The 19,877-nt window shown below is 34.0% G+C and overlaps 1 protein-coding gene across 1 annotated transcript; it reads right to left on the minus strand.

The window, feature by feature from the left end:
- Nucleotides 1-531: 531 nt before the first annotated feature.
- On the minus strand, nt 532-16,814 carry LOC107188169 (insulin-degrading enzyme). The gene is made up of 14 exons (XM_015576417.1): nt 16,796-16,814; nt 15,730-15,929; nt 15,153-15,653; nt 13,135-13,337; nt 12,802-13,050; nt 6,456-6,845; nt 6,264-6,373; nt 6,008-6,152; nt 5,435-5,545; nt 5,238-5,358; nt 4,920-5,126; nt 1,193-1,485; nt 904-1,113; nt 532-823 (listed from the first exon to the last, which is right to left on the minus strand). The coding sequence occupies exons 2-14, from the start codon at nt 15,890-15,892 to the stop codon at nt 584-586; spliced, it is 2,943 nt and encodes a 980-aa protein (XP_015431903.1). The 5' UTR covers nt 15,893-15,929; nt 16,796-16,814; the 3' UTR covers nt 532-583.
- Nucleotides 16,815-19,877: the final 3,063 nt, after the last annotated feature.

Consider the following 19,877-nt stretch of genomic DNA (forward strand, 5'->3'; position numbering starts at 1 on the left):
TAAAAAAAAAAAAAAAGGGCAGTAACGATCGAAATCCGGTGGTTCGCTGAAAAAGTCTACGTATCAGTTACCAGATATGTCGTACATTATTCAAAGTTAAAATTCCATATTTGATTAGTATTTTCTTTATTTGTACATCTTCAAGTATAGATTAATAAAAATATCATTTTTTATAATTCATAGGGGATTTTTCAACTTTACACTACTGTCGATGTAATTAAAATTGATGTAATCGATGAATTATTTTGATCTGGAGTGCTCTAACTTTCCTTCATTACAGTAACCTATTTCTCTTTTTCCAATTCAAAAGTTGACTTTTGGCCACGACATCGAGCCTTCCAGTGGGGCGACAAAAAATTCACGCATGCGCATGAAGGTCCCTCCCCTTCCTACCTCACCGGAGGACAACTCCAGTGCCTCATATATCTTGGCGGGAAGGGTAGGTTCGATTCATTTAGAATAGATCTCGTATAATATATTATTTTATAAGATATTACTTCTTCAACTGTTTATTCCGTTGATACATGCTACGATTTATAGATGTACAGTTAAAAAAATGTATAATTATAATATTTTGAACACTTTATAATTTGGATGCATGTCCTCCTTTTCTTGGTACATTGGTAAACGGCTTTAGTAATTGATGTAAAGGCTGATTAATTTTAAACGCTGTAATGTCATCAATTTTCCTGTATTCAGTGGTATCTGTAGCATCAGAAAATTCTATGTTTTCATCTGCATCTTTTTTCATTGATTCTTCGTTTGTTACCATTGGAATTACATGTACTGATAATTTGTGCTGAATATTACGCTGTAGCACATTCTATAAATAATTTAAATTTAAATTTAATATTATTTTTGTATTCTTATTTATATTATGTTCTATGATATCGACATACGTACTTTATAAAACTGTACTATTTCTTCTTGTTTTATAGTTTTTAGATGTGCAACCTCGATATTCGTTCGGTCAAAATTATATTGCTGATTCAAAATTTCATGCCAAAACACAGCAGATAAGGTAGTCAACATTTTTGGCTTCTCCAGGCGGAGAACTGACAATGCTTCTTTGTGCCTCTTAAATTCTTCATCTGACATTTCCGATATGTATTCCTAAAATAAATTTAAAGAGCGTTCTATGAGAATTATGAGCACCAACGTTTTTAAACATATTTAAAATTGTACTACTAACCAACATAGATTTTAAAAATGTATCAATTCTTTGTTCAACATATTTTGGATGTCTGTCACTTTGAACTATTATTCTGAAACCTTGTGCGCCATTTCCCCTTCGAACTCCACTAAATACAATATATCCTAACTGTTCTTTAGTTCTTAAGGTAGAAAAACATGGTTCTGAAATAAGCTGAACCAAGAGCTCTAGTAACATATTTGATTCTGTTGACTGTAAGCCAATTTGGTAATAGACTTGTGTGCATGAACTGCTATGTAATTTATTTTGTACTTCAAACAAAAAGTGACAACCTAAGAATTAAACAAAACAAAAATGTTACTTGTTTTAAAATGAAAAAATCAAATACTTACAATGAAACTCTTCAATAAATATATTCTTGTATTATTAATCTTACGCAGTCAAAAAGAATATTAGGTATTTTACCCACTGTAATTATTCTAGCAATAAATATTTTTAAGCAGATATCACTGAACTTATTTTTTTTGCCTAGTAAATGGTTTTTTTAAATTTTACAGAATTGAAGGGGGCTTGCAAAAGTGACCTTTCAATTAAACATTCACTGATATAATTGAATTATGGGAACAAATATATTTTGAAAGCAAAAATTAGTTTAATGATTCCTGAGGTATAGTCTGTTCGAGCGGAGTTGATGGTTGAAGAAAGAGTCAGTAGGACCAGATGAAGAAGTAAAAGTTGTCGTGAGCAAGGACAAACTTTCATATGTCGGTTGTCAGAACTGCACTAGAGATCCTGATTCTGAACGTGTATTAAAAGTTAGAATAGTTGTATGGTTTGGAGGAATACGTTATGTAATGCATATATTTTTTTTTTGTGGTCTGTGCGTAATATCAAATTAATTGATGACAAATGATTCTTAAGACTGATCAACACTGATGATAACTTGAATACTGAATCACGGACAAAATATGCGATTACGATTCCGTACAAAGTTTACTTCGACTTAAAGAATTACACAAACAAAAACAGGATTCAAAGATTATAAAGAAACAACCAGTTTATGAAATAGGTGATGTAGTTTTGTTACATACTGAAAGAGCAAGGTGTTTAGAATCACAATATACCGGACCATTTGTAGTAACGAATATTCTTAATGAAATTAACATAGAAATCCTAATAAATAATAAGTGATATATAACACACGAATCGCATAAAACCGTTCTATCAATAAGTAACATTTATTTACATCATCGACTATGTGAGTCGTATAACACAAGTTTTGTTCTTTTTTATAACTTATGCTTAGAAACAAAATGGATCAATTTAAAACAAAAAATCAAAGTAAAAATTTTGGAGTTTAACTAATTGTTTATAGAATTGGTCACGCTTTTCTTAATATCTCATCGATTTACCCCAAATAAAAAAAAATCATCGCTCTACGTTAATTTGTTACACAGAAAATCTGAATTTTTCCGGGTCCGCTAGATAAAACGGGCGAGATCAATTTCAGGCATCACGAGCTTGTCGCGTGGCGGTCTCTCCCCAATCCGCTGCCGCCGTGTGCCCGCCGTTTGCATACTGGATCTTTGTGATCTTTATAAGAGAAGCCACTGAATGGATTATTCCAAAAATTAGGGAACAGATAATGTAATTCTTTACCCAGAGTTCGTCTAAATTTCAACTCTTAATGTTAACAATTGACGTTACAGTGATTTTGCAAAGAAAAACAAATTATCACGACTCCTAATTAACTTAGGGTAAAATATATTGTTTTAAAATTTATAGCCAAGTTGCAGTTATCGAATGGTCTATACGGCAATGCAACAGAATCAAAAATGACGATGTTATTCAAATTGTTTACCAGAAAAAAGGTACCTATTCTTTCGAGCTATTGTTCGGTGATTTAATTTTAAAAATTCATTTCATTTGAAGTCTATGTAATAGTACAACTCTCAAAGAGTAAAAAATACCCGCGCTGCTTGCTGTCCGACTTGTCCGAGATGGACAATTTAACTTTTCTGGAGACGCATTTGGGATAAATTAATGGCTTTTTGTAAAAACGAGAAAATATTTGCTTCAGAAATAAAAAAAGTATCTTTATTCCTTGCATAAATTCTCATCGAATGAAGTTGTCCATTCAATGTTCTTTTTGCGTCCTTTTTACGAAATGTATGTGTACGCCTATAATAAGTTTCTGCTACAAAATTATTGAATTTGTGAGTGTTTTTTCCGCTATTTCTGATATTGCTATTTGTAAAACGTGCAAACAGAAATTATCATTTGACCAGACAGATGAGAGAGAGCTTGGTTTAAAAATAGTGGTAAAATATCGGTGTGGCATCACGCTTATAAATTCGGGACCATTTATCCGTAATAGTTACGAAATAAATCGAAGAATGGTATTTGTGATGAGATGATTAGGTATTGCAAGAGAAGGCATCAATATTTTTGTGGCATTATGGATTTGGAAAAAGGACTAAGTAAGAAATCCTACGAAGGAATCGTGCAGCATATAAGTGGGTCATCAAAAAAAATTGTTGATGTTACTTGTAAAAAGGAGATTGAGGAAGAAATAAAATTAAACGAAGAAAATGAAAGCCTGCTTTTGAATATAACAGTTTCAGGCGACGGGTCGTGGAAAAAACGTGGGTTCTCGTCTTTATATGGCGTAACTATGCTTATTGGTTATCATACGGGCAAAGTGATTGATCTTGTGGTAAAAAGTAGTTACTGCCAAGCATGTATATATTATAAAAATACGGACAAAAATGACCCATAATACTTAGAACATAAGGTAAATTGTCCACTAAATCATGATGGATCCACTGGCAAGATGGAAGTGGACGCTATAATTGAAATGTTCCAGAGATCCGAGAAACTTTTCGGAGTTAAATATTGTAATTACGTCGGCGACGGTGATACGAAAACATTCAAGGCTATTTTGGATAAGCAACCTTATGGTGAAGATTTTAAGATAATAAAGAGTGAATGTGTCATCCACGTCGAGAAGAGAATGGGCAGTCGGCTCCGAAACATAAAAAAAACTGCTAAGCTCGGAGGCAAGGGGAAGCTCACCGACGCACTCATAAAAAAATTAACGAAATATTATGGACTTGCCATAAGACGAAATTTTAATTCTGTTGAAGATATGAAGAAAGCAATTATGGCTAAAGTCATAAATCGTTGAAAATATGTATGTTTTGTTAATAGAGACTGTTGGTCGTGTTTCAAATTATACTGGAATAGTAAATATTACGCAAAAATTTTGTAACTCTGGGAAGGAAGTGGGGGAGGGGGTGCAAAATCCAAGTTTTTTCTTGTAGGGAGAGGCAAAAGCCACTTTTTTCCATCCAAGGGGGGGAGTGGCACTTGTGATATATGATACAGTCGAGAATTTCGATTCAGAAGTCGATCGTAGCCGCATAGGCATACTGTGCTACTTAACACTCGCGTTACACTGCACAAACATGACTTACTCATTCTTATAATATAATAATATGACAATGTACATGATTAGTATGTAGTGCTAGGTAACACAGTATACGCGCTGCGATTGGTAGCCAACGTTACTGCGGGAACTCGGCTAGCAGACTCGCGCTCTGATTGGTCAGGGTTTTTCGTTAATATCTCCTTAACAAAGCCTCGGATAACATTTTTTCTAAGCAATAACTTGTTTCAAATCACCTCACGAGTGTCGCATTTCCGGGTCCTTCAACATAGATTTGTAACCATTCTTAAGTATAAGTATTAACATCTTTTTACTTACCATCTTCTAATCTAATTTCACGATATAGTATCAGCTGCCGCGGCAAAAGTGGTATTATCTGAGGAATTGCGTTTTTTAATTTTGATTCTATGAAATTAGCTGTTTCAATAGCTTCTGACAAAGTGATGTTGCCATGTATTAAACACTCCATATGCACTTTGCTTAAGAATTGTGGAATAAACTGTTGGGTCCTCTCGACGGTTAATTCTAAATAAACATTAATATAAATGAAGATATAATGGACGTTCTTCTTCTAAACAGACTTGTAGTGTTTTCATCATTTTCTAAAGTGATAGGAATTGTTTTGTACACACTTACGAGAAGTTGCTCTTAACAGTTCATCCTTCATCCAAACTTGTTCCGACAATAGAACTGCAAGGTAATGAACAGCATGCTGATATGGTTGCTCTGTCTCAAAGTTTTTTAAGTCTCTAATACACTGAAAATTGTAAACTTACAAATAATGATGATTGCAATCTGCGATACAATATATACAAACATAAAATAATACATACATTTTCTTTCAAAATATCAAATCTTTTTGGATCAACTTCAAAATTAAGCATTTTGTCTAGAATTCTTTCTAGCAGTATCTGCTGCTTATCATCATAACCACTGATGCCTACCTGAGAAATGCGTATATTGTACAAGGGATTATGAATTAAAAATATAGAGGGTGTCCCAAAAAAGGTAAGGCCTTGATAGAGGTGATTTGAAACATCTTTTTCCTCAGCAAAAAAGTTCTCCGAAGCTTTGCTAATGAGATATTACGAAAAACCCCGACCAATCCTAATGCGACTCTGACGGCCGAGTTCTGATTGGTCGAAGTTTTTCGTTAATATCTCGTTAACAAAGCCTTGGAAAACTTTTTCGCTAAGGAAAAAGTTGTTTCAAATCACCTCACGAGTCTCCCGTTTCCGGGTCCCCCAACATTTTTGTTACACCTTGTGTATTGTGTATTGTTCACTTTTTTATACAGGGTGATCCTCTCCCTACGCAAATTCAAAAGCTGCGGTTTTTTGGAACGAGACAGTCTTTGGTTGTGCAGTGAGACGATCACCCTTATCTATAAATGCATTTGTACTTACTGTTATTCCATATTTGCTACTTGAAACTTCCCACTTGATCCCAGCTATATCAGCAGCGTATGCATATTCGTTTAGAGCATCGTGTAGTAATTGTACATACATGTAAGTTAAATTATAACTAAGGGGATCGATATATGCTAGTGGGCTGTAAAGTAAGTAATACAAAAGTATTGCCTTAATATAACAGATAATTTGTTTTGAATTTTGTACTACATATTTGGTTAGACTCTATGTTGTATTTTTCATTGCATTTTACCTGACAAATTGTAGAGATATTGTAGCTTTAGGTACAAGAAATTCATCATCTTGTTTAAACCATAATCTTAAGAGAGGAGTGTCTTCAATAATTGTGGGAAATTTGGTTATCTGAGAAACATGTAAAAAATTAAAAGCTTTTACAAATACGATATAACTAATGATTTTCTGATTGTTTATGTATATTGTTTACATTTTCTGCCTGTTTTATATCAAATTTTTTTGGTATAAACTCATTTTTTAGCGGTAGCTTAAAATCTGAACAGTAACCAGCATTAAGCCATATATCAATTATGTCTTGCGATATTTTCTCTTTTTTAAATTTGGTGCCATACCACTTTTCACTTTCATCAGTTATACTTTCAAATAATTTTCCAATTACGAGGATTCTGACTTTTGTTGGTACTAAATATTCCATGATCCAATTAATTAAGTCAGGTTGCCATGTTGGGAAAAGATGTCCTGCCACTAAAACTTCTTCCATTGGATACTCTTGTATTGTATGTATCAGGCCAACGACGTATTGATAAGCTGAAGATTTTTCTTTGAATTTAAAATTCATATCCGCAATATCTCTATATTCCTTTAACAATGAATAACGTTGAATGATGAACATCCTTAATTTTGCTTAAATTAATAAATACATTACACATACATCTAAAGACTGAATATTCATAACACGAGCAAGAAAGGTATGATTTCATGAAATTAACAATTGTTTTTTATGAGAAACTATATTTTGTGCGAAAATAATTAAAAAAAATTCTAACCTTATTGTGAAAACTTTTCATTTAAAAACTGTTGTCCTGTCTACATATCATCTGCATTCACAGCAAAATTTAAGAAAGCATGAAAAATTATTGAAGTTACTAAAACAAAATTGTTAAAATTACTAAATAAGTTGTTTCTATTCTTTTTTCGAAGGTTTCGAAGAAACTTAAGATTTTAAATATTTTCATAACACATAAACATACATGCACTATAAGTTTAATATGATTTTGCAAATTAATAGCATATTTAGCTTAGTGAATCTAACTTGTATTCAATTAAAATATGAATGAAAACATATATTACTTTTTATAAACATTTTTAAAATCTAATACATAATGTAAATGTCTGTGAAAATGTCTCACATTTTTATTAACACCCTGAATAAACATTATTAAGTATTATGTTCGAGGCATCGTTTTTCGAATTATTAAACTCTTGAATATACGCCTACAAATACCGATGCGATAGTAAATAGTAAATAGTAGAATACAATCCATCGCGTCAACGTATTTCACGCGCATTTTTCTCGTATTTTCAATAATTAATAATTCGGAATCGAAAGTTCGAACGCAATTTCGTAATTTCTTGATTTTTGTCTTAGTTTAGCATATAGAATTCATCCTGTGAAAATGTTTTTACATTTTTATTAACACTATATTAAACCATAATGTTATATGTGTGCGATCGGGAACTCCATACCCAACAAAGGAGCAAATAACATCTTTGGAAAATAGGAGGGTTCCGTGGAGCAGTGGTTTTAGAGTCTGCTTTCGGCGCGGGGGGTCGTGAGTTGGAATCCCGCTTGGGCCCTCTCATTTTTCCAACGCTCCTACATATGGGAACACTACTACACCTTTGATTTGATGAAAATTGAAGTAAGAAAGATGCCGCAAACATAACCCTTGATCTTAAATTTTAAGGTCAAATTTCTTTCCTTTGCATTATACGCATTGTAGGAATAAAAAGTCTCAAAGGAATTATGGGTCGCAATTCAACCATTCTCTTGAAAAATGACGTTCAAGTTCCATTAATATCCGGACTCACTTTAGTTACAATGTGCTTACAGTTTTTAATCAGATGCAGGGTAAATAGTATCTATTGTTGCACACAGATACACCACTGTATATCCCATACCTTCCTTCCTTCCTTTTTCGCTATTGTTCACAGTTCATTGTCCCATGTATGTATGGGTCAGCGTATTCCCGACTCACACGGCACCTGTCCCATATAGTACAGTCGCCTTAACTGCGCGTGAACGCACACAGGCTAGCGGCTTCCCCTTTACCGGCGGGCAATCTACCTGGTGGCCTTTCGCAGTCAAGACCACTTTACTGTATGAGTTGGAAGTAGCTCACCCATAGATATATGGGACACCGAACTGTAAACGTGTCGTAGCAAGAAAGGAAGGTATGGGATATACAATGGATGTACATGGTGTACCTGAAGTACCTACGTGCCATAACAGATACTACGTACCCTGCATCTGACTGAAAAATGTAAGCGAATTGTAAATAAAGTTACTTGGAATGCTAATGGAACTACAGGGTGTCTCAAAAATGTCTCTCTTCTGAGAAATGAGGGGTGGCTGGGATGATTTAAAACCACTTTTTCTTTAGCGAAAATGTTATCTGCGGCTTTGTTAACGAGATATTAACGAAAAACCCCGACCAATCAGTACTATGAAGCTCCGAACAAGCAAGTCGGCATGCATCCCAGGAAACGGCGTATAATAGCAAATAAGAGTGACTCCCCGATTTCGCATCAGATTCGTCCGCGCACCACACTAACAAACTGATAAACCATATTCCTTAGAAAACCTACTCCGCCGGTCTCTCGGCTGCTCGCGACCCTGACTCGTAACATTCTTGACACCCTGTACAGTTTGCAGAATGACAAATGATAGTAACACTATTAAATGTTTTGAGCCCCTCATATTCTTTTTTTGCCCGAAGCCTCTCCTTAGTTTCTGTTTACTCTGTTGATTGATTCCCGAGGGGACCCCCCGCCCCTTCCCCAATGATGGGGATAACACCGTTGCGCATGTAGCATTCATCGAGACATCATTGTACTATGCAGAGCTGGAATTTTAAAAGAATGAAGAAAGCACAGAAGCAAAAGGAGAAGAATTTCCGCTCTCTCTGCGTGAGCCAGGCTGCGACGCTTCTGCAGGTTAATTGTTAACACTTTGAGATACTTCAGCATTGCTGTGAAGTTTGTCGGATCGCTCGTGTTATGCCAAAATTTCCGATCAAATTAGGCTTTGAATGGCACATAATTCTTAATTAGCTATTTGTTTTACGTGAAATGGTTGGGAAGGTCATTTGAAATAAAATGTATATGTTTTAGATTCGTGAATTGTTGGCGAACATTCTTAAAAAAATTCGACAATATGTAAAAAACACGTTTTTCTCGTGTAGAAGAAAACGTAATGATTTTAAAGAAAAACGTTCAAATAAAAAATGTAAGCATTAAAAATAATTACAAAATTATACATAGTGCGTTAAAATCGGTCAATACATTAAATTGCGAAAGAATTAAAACTGTCATATTAAGCTTTTTTTCAGTTGTTTAATACTAGAAGAGATTTGACCTAAGAGCTTTTTGAACCTTTAAGAGAACATGGCCCCCATTACAGTACAAAAATATGGCAAATTTCACATGAAAGTATTTGTTCGTTGTCACAGAAAGTCATTAATTTATCCCAAAAGCATGTCCGTAAAAGTTAATTTCTTCATATTTGACATGTCGAACAGCAAGCAGCGGGGATATTTTTCACTGTTTGAGAGTTGTACTATCATGTAGACTTCCAGATGAAATGAATTTTTCAAATTAAATCACCCAAAACTGACTCCAAAAAATAGGTATCTTTTTTTCTCGTAAACAATTAATGTGGGATATGAAAGATAGTGTCACTCGGTATGTATATTGTATATTAATCGCGAAATTAGTTTTCGTTATTCTTTTTGTTGTGTGTTATCAATTATTAATTCCGAGTTGTTACTCTGAGTTGTCGTGTTGTCAAATCGTATTCGTGTTATTGTATTTAAAGCGTTATAAAAGTGTTATTAATTAAATTATATTCACAACAAACTTAACATCTCCTCATTAAATCCTACAAATTTGGGGGCTCGTAGACTCAACACTAGATAATTTAACTCTTGCTCGAGACTTCGTCCAAATTTCAACTCATAATGTTAAAAATCAACATTACAGTGATGAAAAATTATCTCGACTCTTAAGTAATGTAGAGTAAAATATTTTGTTTTGACATTTATAGAAAAATAGCAGTTATCGAATGGTCTATATAGTAATTCGATACCATCAAATTTGAAAATATTATTCAAATTGTTTACGAGAAAAAGAGATACCTATTTATTGGATCGTTTAATTTAAAAAATTCATTTCATCTAGAAGTCTACATGATAGTACATCTCTCAAACAGTAAAAAATATCCCCGCTGCTTGCTGTTATACATGTCAAATATGAAGAGATTAACTTTTACGGACAAGCTTTTGGGATAAATTAATGACTTTCTGTGAAAACGAACAAATACTTCGATGTGAAATTTGCCATATTTTTTTATCGTAATGGGGGCCATGTTCTCCTAAAAGTTCAAAGCTCTTAGGTCAAGTCTCTCCCTGTATTAAACAATTGAAAAAAGCCTGTTTTGGCAGTTTTAATGCTTTTGCAACTTAATACGTCGACCGATTTTAATTAGTTTAATATATTATTGTAATTATTTTTAATACATCTTTTATTTGGACGTTTTACTCTAAAATCATTACGTTTTCTTCTACACGCAAAAAACGTGCTTTTCACACATTGTCGAATTTTTTTAAAAATGTTTCCCAACCATTGAAGAATCCCAATCGTATACATCTCATATCTAATGCCCTTCCCAACCATTTTGTGCCAAAAACTAGCTAATTAGAATTATTTTTCAAAATGAGGGTTTTGAAGGCTAATTCGACTGTACTATTATTTCCACTTACGACAAACCACGCGCGACACCAAGATTTCTTACAATCAGTATCATTCATATGGACGTTGAAGAAACAGTTGCTCTATGATTAGTAAATCAGCGTTCCAGTGGTCGTAAAAAACAAGTGTTGCATACATCTCTTATTATCGGAGCGTTCACTAAAAGAAGCATTTCATGTTTTTTATAATGAATTGAGAAAATATAATGCAACATTTTTTCATTAGACAAAAATGTCTGTAAAATCATTTCACGAATTGTTGTTTAAATCGAGACCAGCACTAACTGACACTACCACCTATACAAGGGAATGCCCTGAATGAAATGCTCAGAGTTCAATAAATCCATACTGTAAACGTTTTCACACAGCATTTTCTCTAAAAATTTGAGCAAACTGGTGTTCGGTTCCACGCGACTCTTTAACTTTGAAGTCGAGCGCGACTAACCTGTCGCGATTAGTCCCACCTTGACATTGCAGTTGCGCGCGACCGGTAGTTGCAGCCGCGTATGTCGAAATTATACTATTTTACAACATATTTTTTGATCGCGCGACAGCCAGTCGTGCGCGGTTAGTCGCAAGTGGAAATAAGGTTACGGTTACACTGGACGCGTATTCGGACGACTAGCCCGTCGTCCGTATACAGCTAGTAATGGGTCTCGGTTAGGTATATCGATATACATGACCGAATCAAACGCCTCTAAATCCATGGGAGCGGTTATAGTGCACGCGTATCGGTCGTCCGAAGTCGCACACGAAAACACACGGGAAATCGCCGACACGACATCACTTCAACCGTTATATTTTCGTTATTTTTCAACATAGGGCTCTGATTTAACGCTCATTATAAAGCTGAAGGAATTCTGTTTTCAAGTATATGTACAAAATTTTGGTTATTGGTAATAAATATAGTTATAATTAATGTTAAATATTAAAATGCCGATTTGACACTGTTCTCACATATGGATCAATCAGGGAAACATATTACTGGATTCCTTGAACCTTCAACTTTAAAATACACTTTGCAAAAAGATGGAGCGTTTTCGGGATAATTAAAAAAAAAAGTTTACCATAATGTATGTCGCGCGGCGTGTGTAGATCACGCGATCAGTCTAATAGTTGAGACGTAGTGCGTGGCCGAACATTTTCCCAAAAACGTTCCATCGTTTTGAAAAGTGTATTTTAAAGGTGAAGATTCAAGGAATCCAGTAATATTTTTTCCTGATTGATCCATATGTGGGAACAGTGTCAAAACGGCATTTCAATATTTAACATTAATTATAACTATATTTATTACCAATAACCTAAATTTTGTGCATATACTTGAAAACAATACTCCTTGAGCTTTATAATGAGCGTTAAATCAGAGCCTTATGTTGAAAAATAACGAAAATATAATGGTTGAAGTGATGTCGTGTCGGCAATTTCCCGTACGTTTTGACGCTCGTATACGACGAACGCGAGCGACATCGGACGACGGACACGCGTGCAGTATAACCGTACCCCAAGGCCTGTCACTCTATCCAAGTCGGTCTCGATGTGTCCCATTCGCTCTCTTTGTCACGCGGTGCTACATGATCCGGTTGTGTGTATTACCGTTTCGGCCAATAACTAAAATCCGTGTGCCCTGTCGCTACGGTTATGTTAGAGAAGGTGACCCTGGGAAATATACCAATCAGGTCCGCATCCCTTCCGCATTCCTTTCATATTCCGCATGTCATCTTTCCAGCGCTGCATAGTAGGTATAAGTGTACTTATATAATATTACTATTGCAATTTATATGTAATTACATTGTATATCCACTGAATTGGTCCGTGTGTCTTCAACATATTAATATATTGGAAAGTCAATAAAATGATATCATCGACATGCTGAATACCTTCCTCTGTTAAATCAACAAGAACATTGAAGAAATTGAAACCTTTGGCGGCTGCCCGTTTGCCTGATACAAGTGAATTACACCATCCTTTTGCTTTCAATGAAGATAATAATGAGCCTTTTCCTTCATGTCCTAATAAATATGAAATATAGTATGATGGCTGAAAGAGAAATATAATGCATCAATTTTTTAAAAATAATTAGTACCAATAATAAAAATATGCAGGTTAAAGTATTATTATTACCGCAGATTTGTAATAAGCTCGCGTATCAGGTATACCAAATGTAATATTTAAACTTCTTGTATCTTTTATTGGAACAATATACCATTTGTGTTGAAAGTGTTCTTCGTTAAAGGGATGTTTCGACCAAACAGGTACTTCGACTTTTTTATTTCTTATTTGTGAAAACAATTCAACTGTAATTTTTTCTAGTTCGTCTAAACTTTCTAAATACATAATACATTCCTCATAAGAATCAAGACATTTCTCAGTGTGTACAAGAGATAGAATAATAATTATTTTATTAGATATTTTATTTATGTCTTTGTTCAAAGTACATTTCTTGAACTATGTATCACAGAAAGTCTACGATCGGGATGAACGCTTCTCGTAACTAAACCGAATAAGAAATGGCTTTAGAGATTAACACTATTACTGTTGACTAGAATATTGAAATATGATGAAAAAATATCCCACTTTTTAATGACATAATTTAGTCACATGATATAATAAAAAGGAGGTAAAGAAATAGTTTATATGTATTTCTACGATACCTGTCGAAATATTTTAATAACTACTCTTTGTATGACTCGTCATTATGTATACTTTATATCTGGCTTTATTTTTAACTTAAATCTTGGCAGCTGTGGCGGAAAATTATTTACATCAATTTGAAAAAAACTGATCATTAGTTGTAACACTAGATTCAATTTCTTCATGTATTTGTGCTTCTGATAAAACAAAAGAATTGTTATTACCTGTATCACTGCTGCAGGTTCGGTATAAAATCGCATAACAAGTTTTTATATATTTGGACCCCAGAGTGTATTCAGTCCACTTTTTTAAGAAACTGATATTTCACATGTTTCTCGTATCAAATTTTTCACTCTTTCCAATGGTAAAAATTATTTCGTTCTAAGTTGTTTAGTTCTTATTATAATAGTGTAAAAATGGTATTAAGTCCTGGTTCCGAGCTAAACAATGTAAAATCTGTCACATAGGTAATTTAATGTAATGTTCACCATTTCTACACATCGAGACTTGTCTTAAGTACATTCAGTATTTCGAATGTAGCGATTGCTTCTCATTGAATTCTTAACCAAACAGTTCCAAAATTACCTGATTTTTGGACCTTTGATTCACTCTCCTAGTTTGAAAGGTGTGACCTAATACACTGGGGTCCAAATATACGTTTTGGTTTACACTTATAGGAAACATCGATTCACTTTATAGAGAGCAAAACAGACATAATCATTCGAATTTAAAGCCAAGATTCTATTAACTTCGAATGCAATATTCAATCATAAAGCAGCTGTTCATTTTTACATCTATAATGTGATATAAACTAAGCATGGTAGACTAAACACTTTGGTATACTCCAATTAATCCAAACAGACACGCTCCGTCAAGTCCGTACTAAACGTCGAAAGGGTTAAACTTTTGGAAGTACTTGCTTACCTCCACTAAAAAGGGAATGCTTTCTCATCTTTGTTAATAGCAGAGGCAGTTTGGTTATAAAGTATCTTCCAACAATGTGAATTTTTGTGTTTTTTTACAATTCCTAAATATGCAGTTATGTTGTTCTAGTAATAGAATGTAACTACGTGTATTTTTAAATGCATTAAGTGTTCTGTTGTTTATTTTACAGGATTCATATTATTTATTATTTGTTACAAGGTTTAATTACCATAAACTAATGACTTTTTTAAATATATTCCACTTCCTTTAAGAATTATACAAAGAGAATAAAATCATGAAATCTAGAAGATTACAAACTTGGGTATCTCACATGGTAGTTCCTACTCAACCACCTGAGCTACTGACACAGTTGAGAAAAGCTCCTCTTTGTGGTGAAGGTACAATGAATACCACAAAATATTCAATCTTTAGTCATTTCTTATAACAGTGAAATATTAGCATCAAATAGTTGAGGTTTAGTTTATACACATCATATCCTACATTTTGCATTAAGTTTCATAAAAAAAAGTTGTTCCAATCGTAGACTCTCCTTGTCAGAATAATCATTAGAAAATTATATTTACCTTTTCCAAGTACACATAATGCCATTATATTAGCTGAATAAAAATTCTGATGAAATTGAAATAACTTTTCCCTTACATTTATGTTCTTCTGTTTTGGTATTACATCTAATGTCTCTCTGTTACCAGTACCAAATTTTGAAAAAGGATGATTCGGGTTTGCCGATGATTTCTCCAATTGATCAATACGCCATGTATCATTGGCTTTGTTCTTTTCATGTTCAGAATTAATAGCGTTCAATTCAAGTTCAGTTAAAGCTTCTGTGAAAAGTGGTGCTATAAAGAACTGAGAAAAACGATCTAATGCTCCCTCTAATTTTTCTGGATGTACATTAAAAAAATAAGTGGTATGATCAAAATATGTTGTTGCATTAGATGAACCACCATTTTGGGATAAATACATATTATATTCATTTTCTTTTGGATACTTTTTTGTTCCCAAGAACAACATATGTTCACAAAAATGTGCCAAGCCTGGTAAATCATAAGGGTCACTAAAAAAACCTATAAACAATATTAAAACACTAGCAGTATAATATTAATTGTTTTTAATTTTAATTTTAATTTGACTTGACTTTACCAATATTTACATCCAAAGCTGCTGCACTTTTATCAGTTGTTTCATCACTAATAAGCAGAATTTTCATTTTATTAGTCAACAATAAACCTCTATATTCTCTTTTATCATTTGGTGATTTAGTTATGTTATCATATCGCTTCTCTATATAGTCATGTAAAAGCATGTTGCTTGTGGATATGTTTATATCAGATGATTTATACCTGAAATGGTATAAAATAAATATAATATTCACCTTCAAAAAAATGCATACACTCTACACTTTTCATGTGACATTCATAGAAAATATAAGTATCAGGAAATTCCCATTTGTCAACATTAGCAGCTTTAACTAGAATCTTATCGTAATAAATTTATATACGTATATACATAAAAATGTTTAATAATTCTTGTGTATTTCCACATAACTTGAATGTGATCTATGAAACTTTATTTCATTTATGTGTAAAGAATAATATTATCTTAATAAAAATATTTTCATATGTACTTTCTCCAACGTATTAAATCTTAATGATCAGTGAAGCTGTACATTTTATTATACTACATACTTAAAATGACGTTCCTAGGTTATAATGTAATGGGGGTATAAAACAAAAGTATATATAAGTATGTAGTATTTTTGTGTTTTACAAAAGTAGTCTTTTTAGATGAGGGAATAATGTCAATACTCGCCATCCAGATGAATTATAACCATTTATGTACATAAAATTCCGTATGCATCAACCGACAACGAATAGGTATTTATGTAAATATATTGTTCGATTGCTTCGCAATCAATTAAAAAGTCTTAAACGAGCCATAATCGAATCGTGTCATCTATTCGTGATATTGCAACTAAATATTTACGTACCTATAGTATGATAAAATACGAGGTTTAAATCTACATGTTAAAAACATTTTTAATAAACTTATTTCTCAATTTTCATGACGAAAATTAGACGTAATTTACTGCGTTTTGTTATTGCATTCGCTGCATAATATTAGAAAGTTACAATTAGTGCTTAGAAGATATTTTCATCATAATTTTTTATTAACTCCTCATGTAATCAGATGCAATTGTTTAACCTACACAAAATGTATTATATATCCTGATAAACAATTGTGTACACGTTTCGAGCAAATTGCCAGCAAATAATGACAAATGTTATCTAAAAAACTGTAGCTATCTGTTTCCGCTTTTGACTTAGGTTTTATTGGCAAAGCTTACTAAAGCCTACTGACAAAATGGTAAAACAAATTGACAACAAGTCTTCCAACATAACCTATGTCAAATTAGGAGAAAAAACAGATCAGAGTCTGCGGGAGCCAATTTGCTACCTACACTTGGTTCCACCCAGTTCTACCAGAGTCTGTAACTGCTATCGGACGAGTTTTCGACCTCTGTGAAGTTAGCTGGGCAATTATGACTTTTTATTACTTTTTAATGTTTCATTATACCCAATCGATTGGTGGTGGTTGATTGGTGGTTATTGGTGGCCTAATTAGAACATTTGGTAGTCACACGTTCTCTTGTAATTAAGGGATCAAAATTTGACAGTGAAATTACCCGAAAATTTTTTTTGTTCGTCAGATTCAGGTTTTTAAATGCTCAATCGATGCATAATCGTTTGGTGGCCTCATTACAACATTTGGTGGTACTTAATTACTATAAAAAACGATGTAGTCATCTGGCAAATCAGGGTACAGGTGTACCAACGCACGTTGAAAGTCGATAAAACAGATATTTCTGGATAGATTGTCTTTTCGGAGGAATCAATCGATGTAGAAAGGTGTGCTAATGATTGGTAACCTAATTAAAACATTTGGTGGTCATTAATTAAAGCAGAATATGTGAAACTTCGTACCTCTGCAGTACGGCAAGCATCGAAACCTGGGATTGGTTGAGAAATGAATACAAGAATATTGAAACACATTTTGGTGGATAAACCTTATATTTTTTAACCGATTTTGGTCTGCGAGAGCTTATAGCGAATTCGGAAACCACGCACTGCGTGCGTGCAGCTCTGTGTTCGTGCTGTCCTGGCACGGTGCTGGTGTAGCCTCAAGATGGTGCTGGTGCAGCATTTTGTCGGGTAACAAATCTCGATTTATTTACAAATTAAAAATAATAGAGCGTTATAAAAGAATCTGTAAATATTCTCACCGACAACATTTTACTAAAGAAAATCCACTTAATAGTATATATTCACAGGATACACTTCCTCGATTATTATAGACATGATCATCGAAAATTTCGAGTTCTGCAATCAATAAACCCAAATCAAGGGAAATGTTTCTTTCATTAAGAAGGAAAAACATTTTTATTTCAACAAAAAACAATGCATGTCGCATGTTTGCTACAACTCAACAACAATAAAACAGAACAAAGTATAACAGCTTGTTTGTCCGACCGAAAGAGCGCAAAGGGTTCCAAGACCTCGAAATGTAAAATGTATTCAGTTCAAAAAATACTCTTTAAAAGTCGCTTCCTCGCTTAAGAAAAACTTTCTCGGCTAAACGTTTTTTTATAAGTATATATTTACAGTGTTTCGTTACGATAGACTCTAGTAACAATATATCTATATATATATATGTATATATCATACGATAGATATTTTCAGTGCAATATATCGCTCGGATCAACGGCATTCTAAAATGAGACTGGTCCTCCCCGCGCGGAGATCGATTTAACCCGTGAGAATGTGGGGTCACAGAACCCCCACAGGGGCGTCAGGGACCCCGTGTGGGAGAACGTGGTGTCACAGAACCCCCACAGGTGGCGCCAGAGATCCCGTGTAGCGTGTCATGGGGTCATAGAACCCCGGTGGAGGCGCCAGGACCGGTGTGGGAGAACTTGGGGTCACAGAACCCCCGGTGGAGCCGCCAGGGACCCCTTGTGGTGAGAACGTGGGGTCATGGAACCCCCCGGAGCATGCGCAAGAGTTTTGAAACGTAATCCTTTACCGCTGTTGCTCGTACGAGTCTCGAGTTCGGTTTAATGTTGCTCGTGCAACTGTCAAAATCTGACTGACACTTGTGCGTGCTTCCGTGAGCAAATTATACATATAGTAACCCCAGCAACCATGGCAGTTTCGGCAGATACTACTACAGCCCAAGTTTAAAAGACGTAGGCAGTAGTTAGTTTCTGTAGTAACCAGTTGAACCAGACAATTATAATTAGTATAGGATTGTACAATATTTATGGAGTTATATTTAAGACAATTTGATGAAATGAAGCTTATATTACCTGACGTATGTCTATTTGAATATACATGTATACATATAAATTATAATGATATAAAAGTTTGAAATACAATACGATGCGCTACGGTACAATAGGTCTATTCGATTCAATTGCTCCCTTGCGACTACAACATCGTGCTATCCGCGTTTGGCGCAGTGCGCTAATACGGAGGCCAATGAAATATCACTGTAACACTTAAAAAAGTTTTAAAGTTCCATTTATATCATTGTCCTGTGAAAATGTTCATACTTCCAGCAGCATTCATATTACAATCAAAGAATTTATAGAATAAGGAAAAGGAATCTAAAGTAATTTTCAGTAGTTCTAGACATTTTTACACTTTGAATCTCATATCGATTTCTAAAATGATCCTAGTTCGATGTAATATAGAACGTGGTTTTATGAGATAGATTCGAAGTTCGCAGCCATTAGCTCGATATTGTCTTCAGTTTACAGTACTTTACCGATGACAATACCGATTGCCCAGGCCTCACCACGAGGAGGTTGCTGCGAGTGGAGGCCCAAGGCAGGTAGATGGAATCACAAGTTCTACATCTACCCACCTTTCACAATAAACCTTATAAATAACTTAAATCTTAACTATCTAATACTATCGGTACTAAAATCCCTCGGCGGATGACTTCTTTCTTGAGCCTAAACCTATAAAAAACTAAGTTCCCTCGTCGGTTGTCTTCGTTCTTCAGCTTAGAACTAATATTATCTTAATATTCTAATTAATACGAATTAATGCTATTAATACAAAATAACTTAAACTAAACGCAACGTAGTCGCTAATACTCAAACGAAAGAGATAGACGGAATGGAAAAAGTTCTATCGATCATTTCGTTTACGCACCTAATATACCAAGCCAAAAATTAATTCTACGATGAACCACGTTAAACTACAGTATGAACAAGTATCGCGATG

The sequence above is a fragment of the Dufourea novaeangliae genome, unplaced genomic scaffold (assembly GCF_001272555.1).
Source record: "Dufourea novaeangliae isolate 0120121106 unplaced genomic scaffold, ASM127255v1 scaffold130, whole genome shotgun sequence".
Lineage (NCBI taxonomy): Eukaryota > Metazoa > Arthropoda > Insecta > Hymenoptera > Halictidae > Dufourea > Dufourea novaeangliae.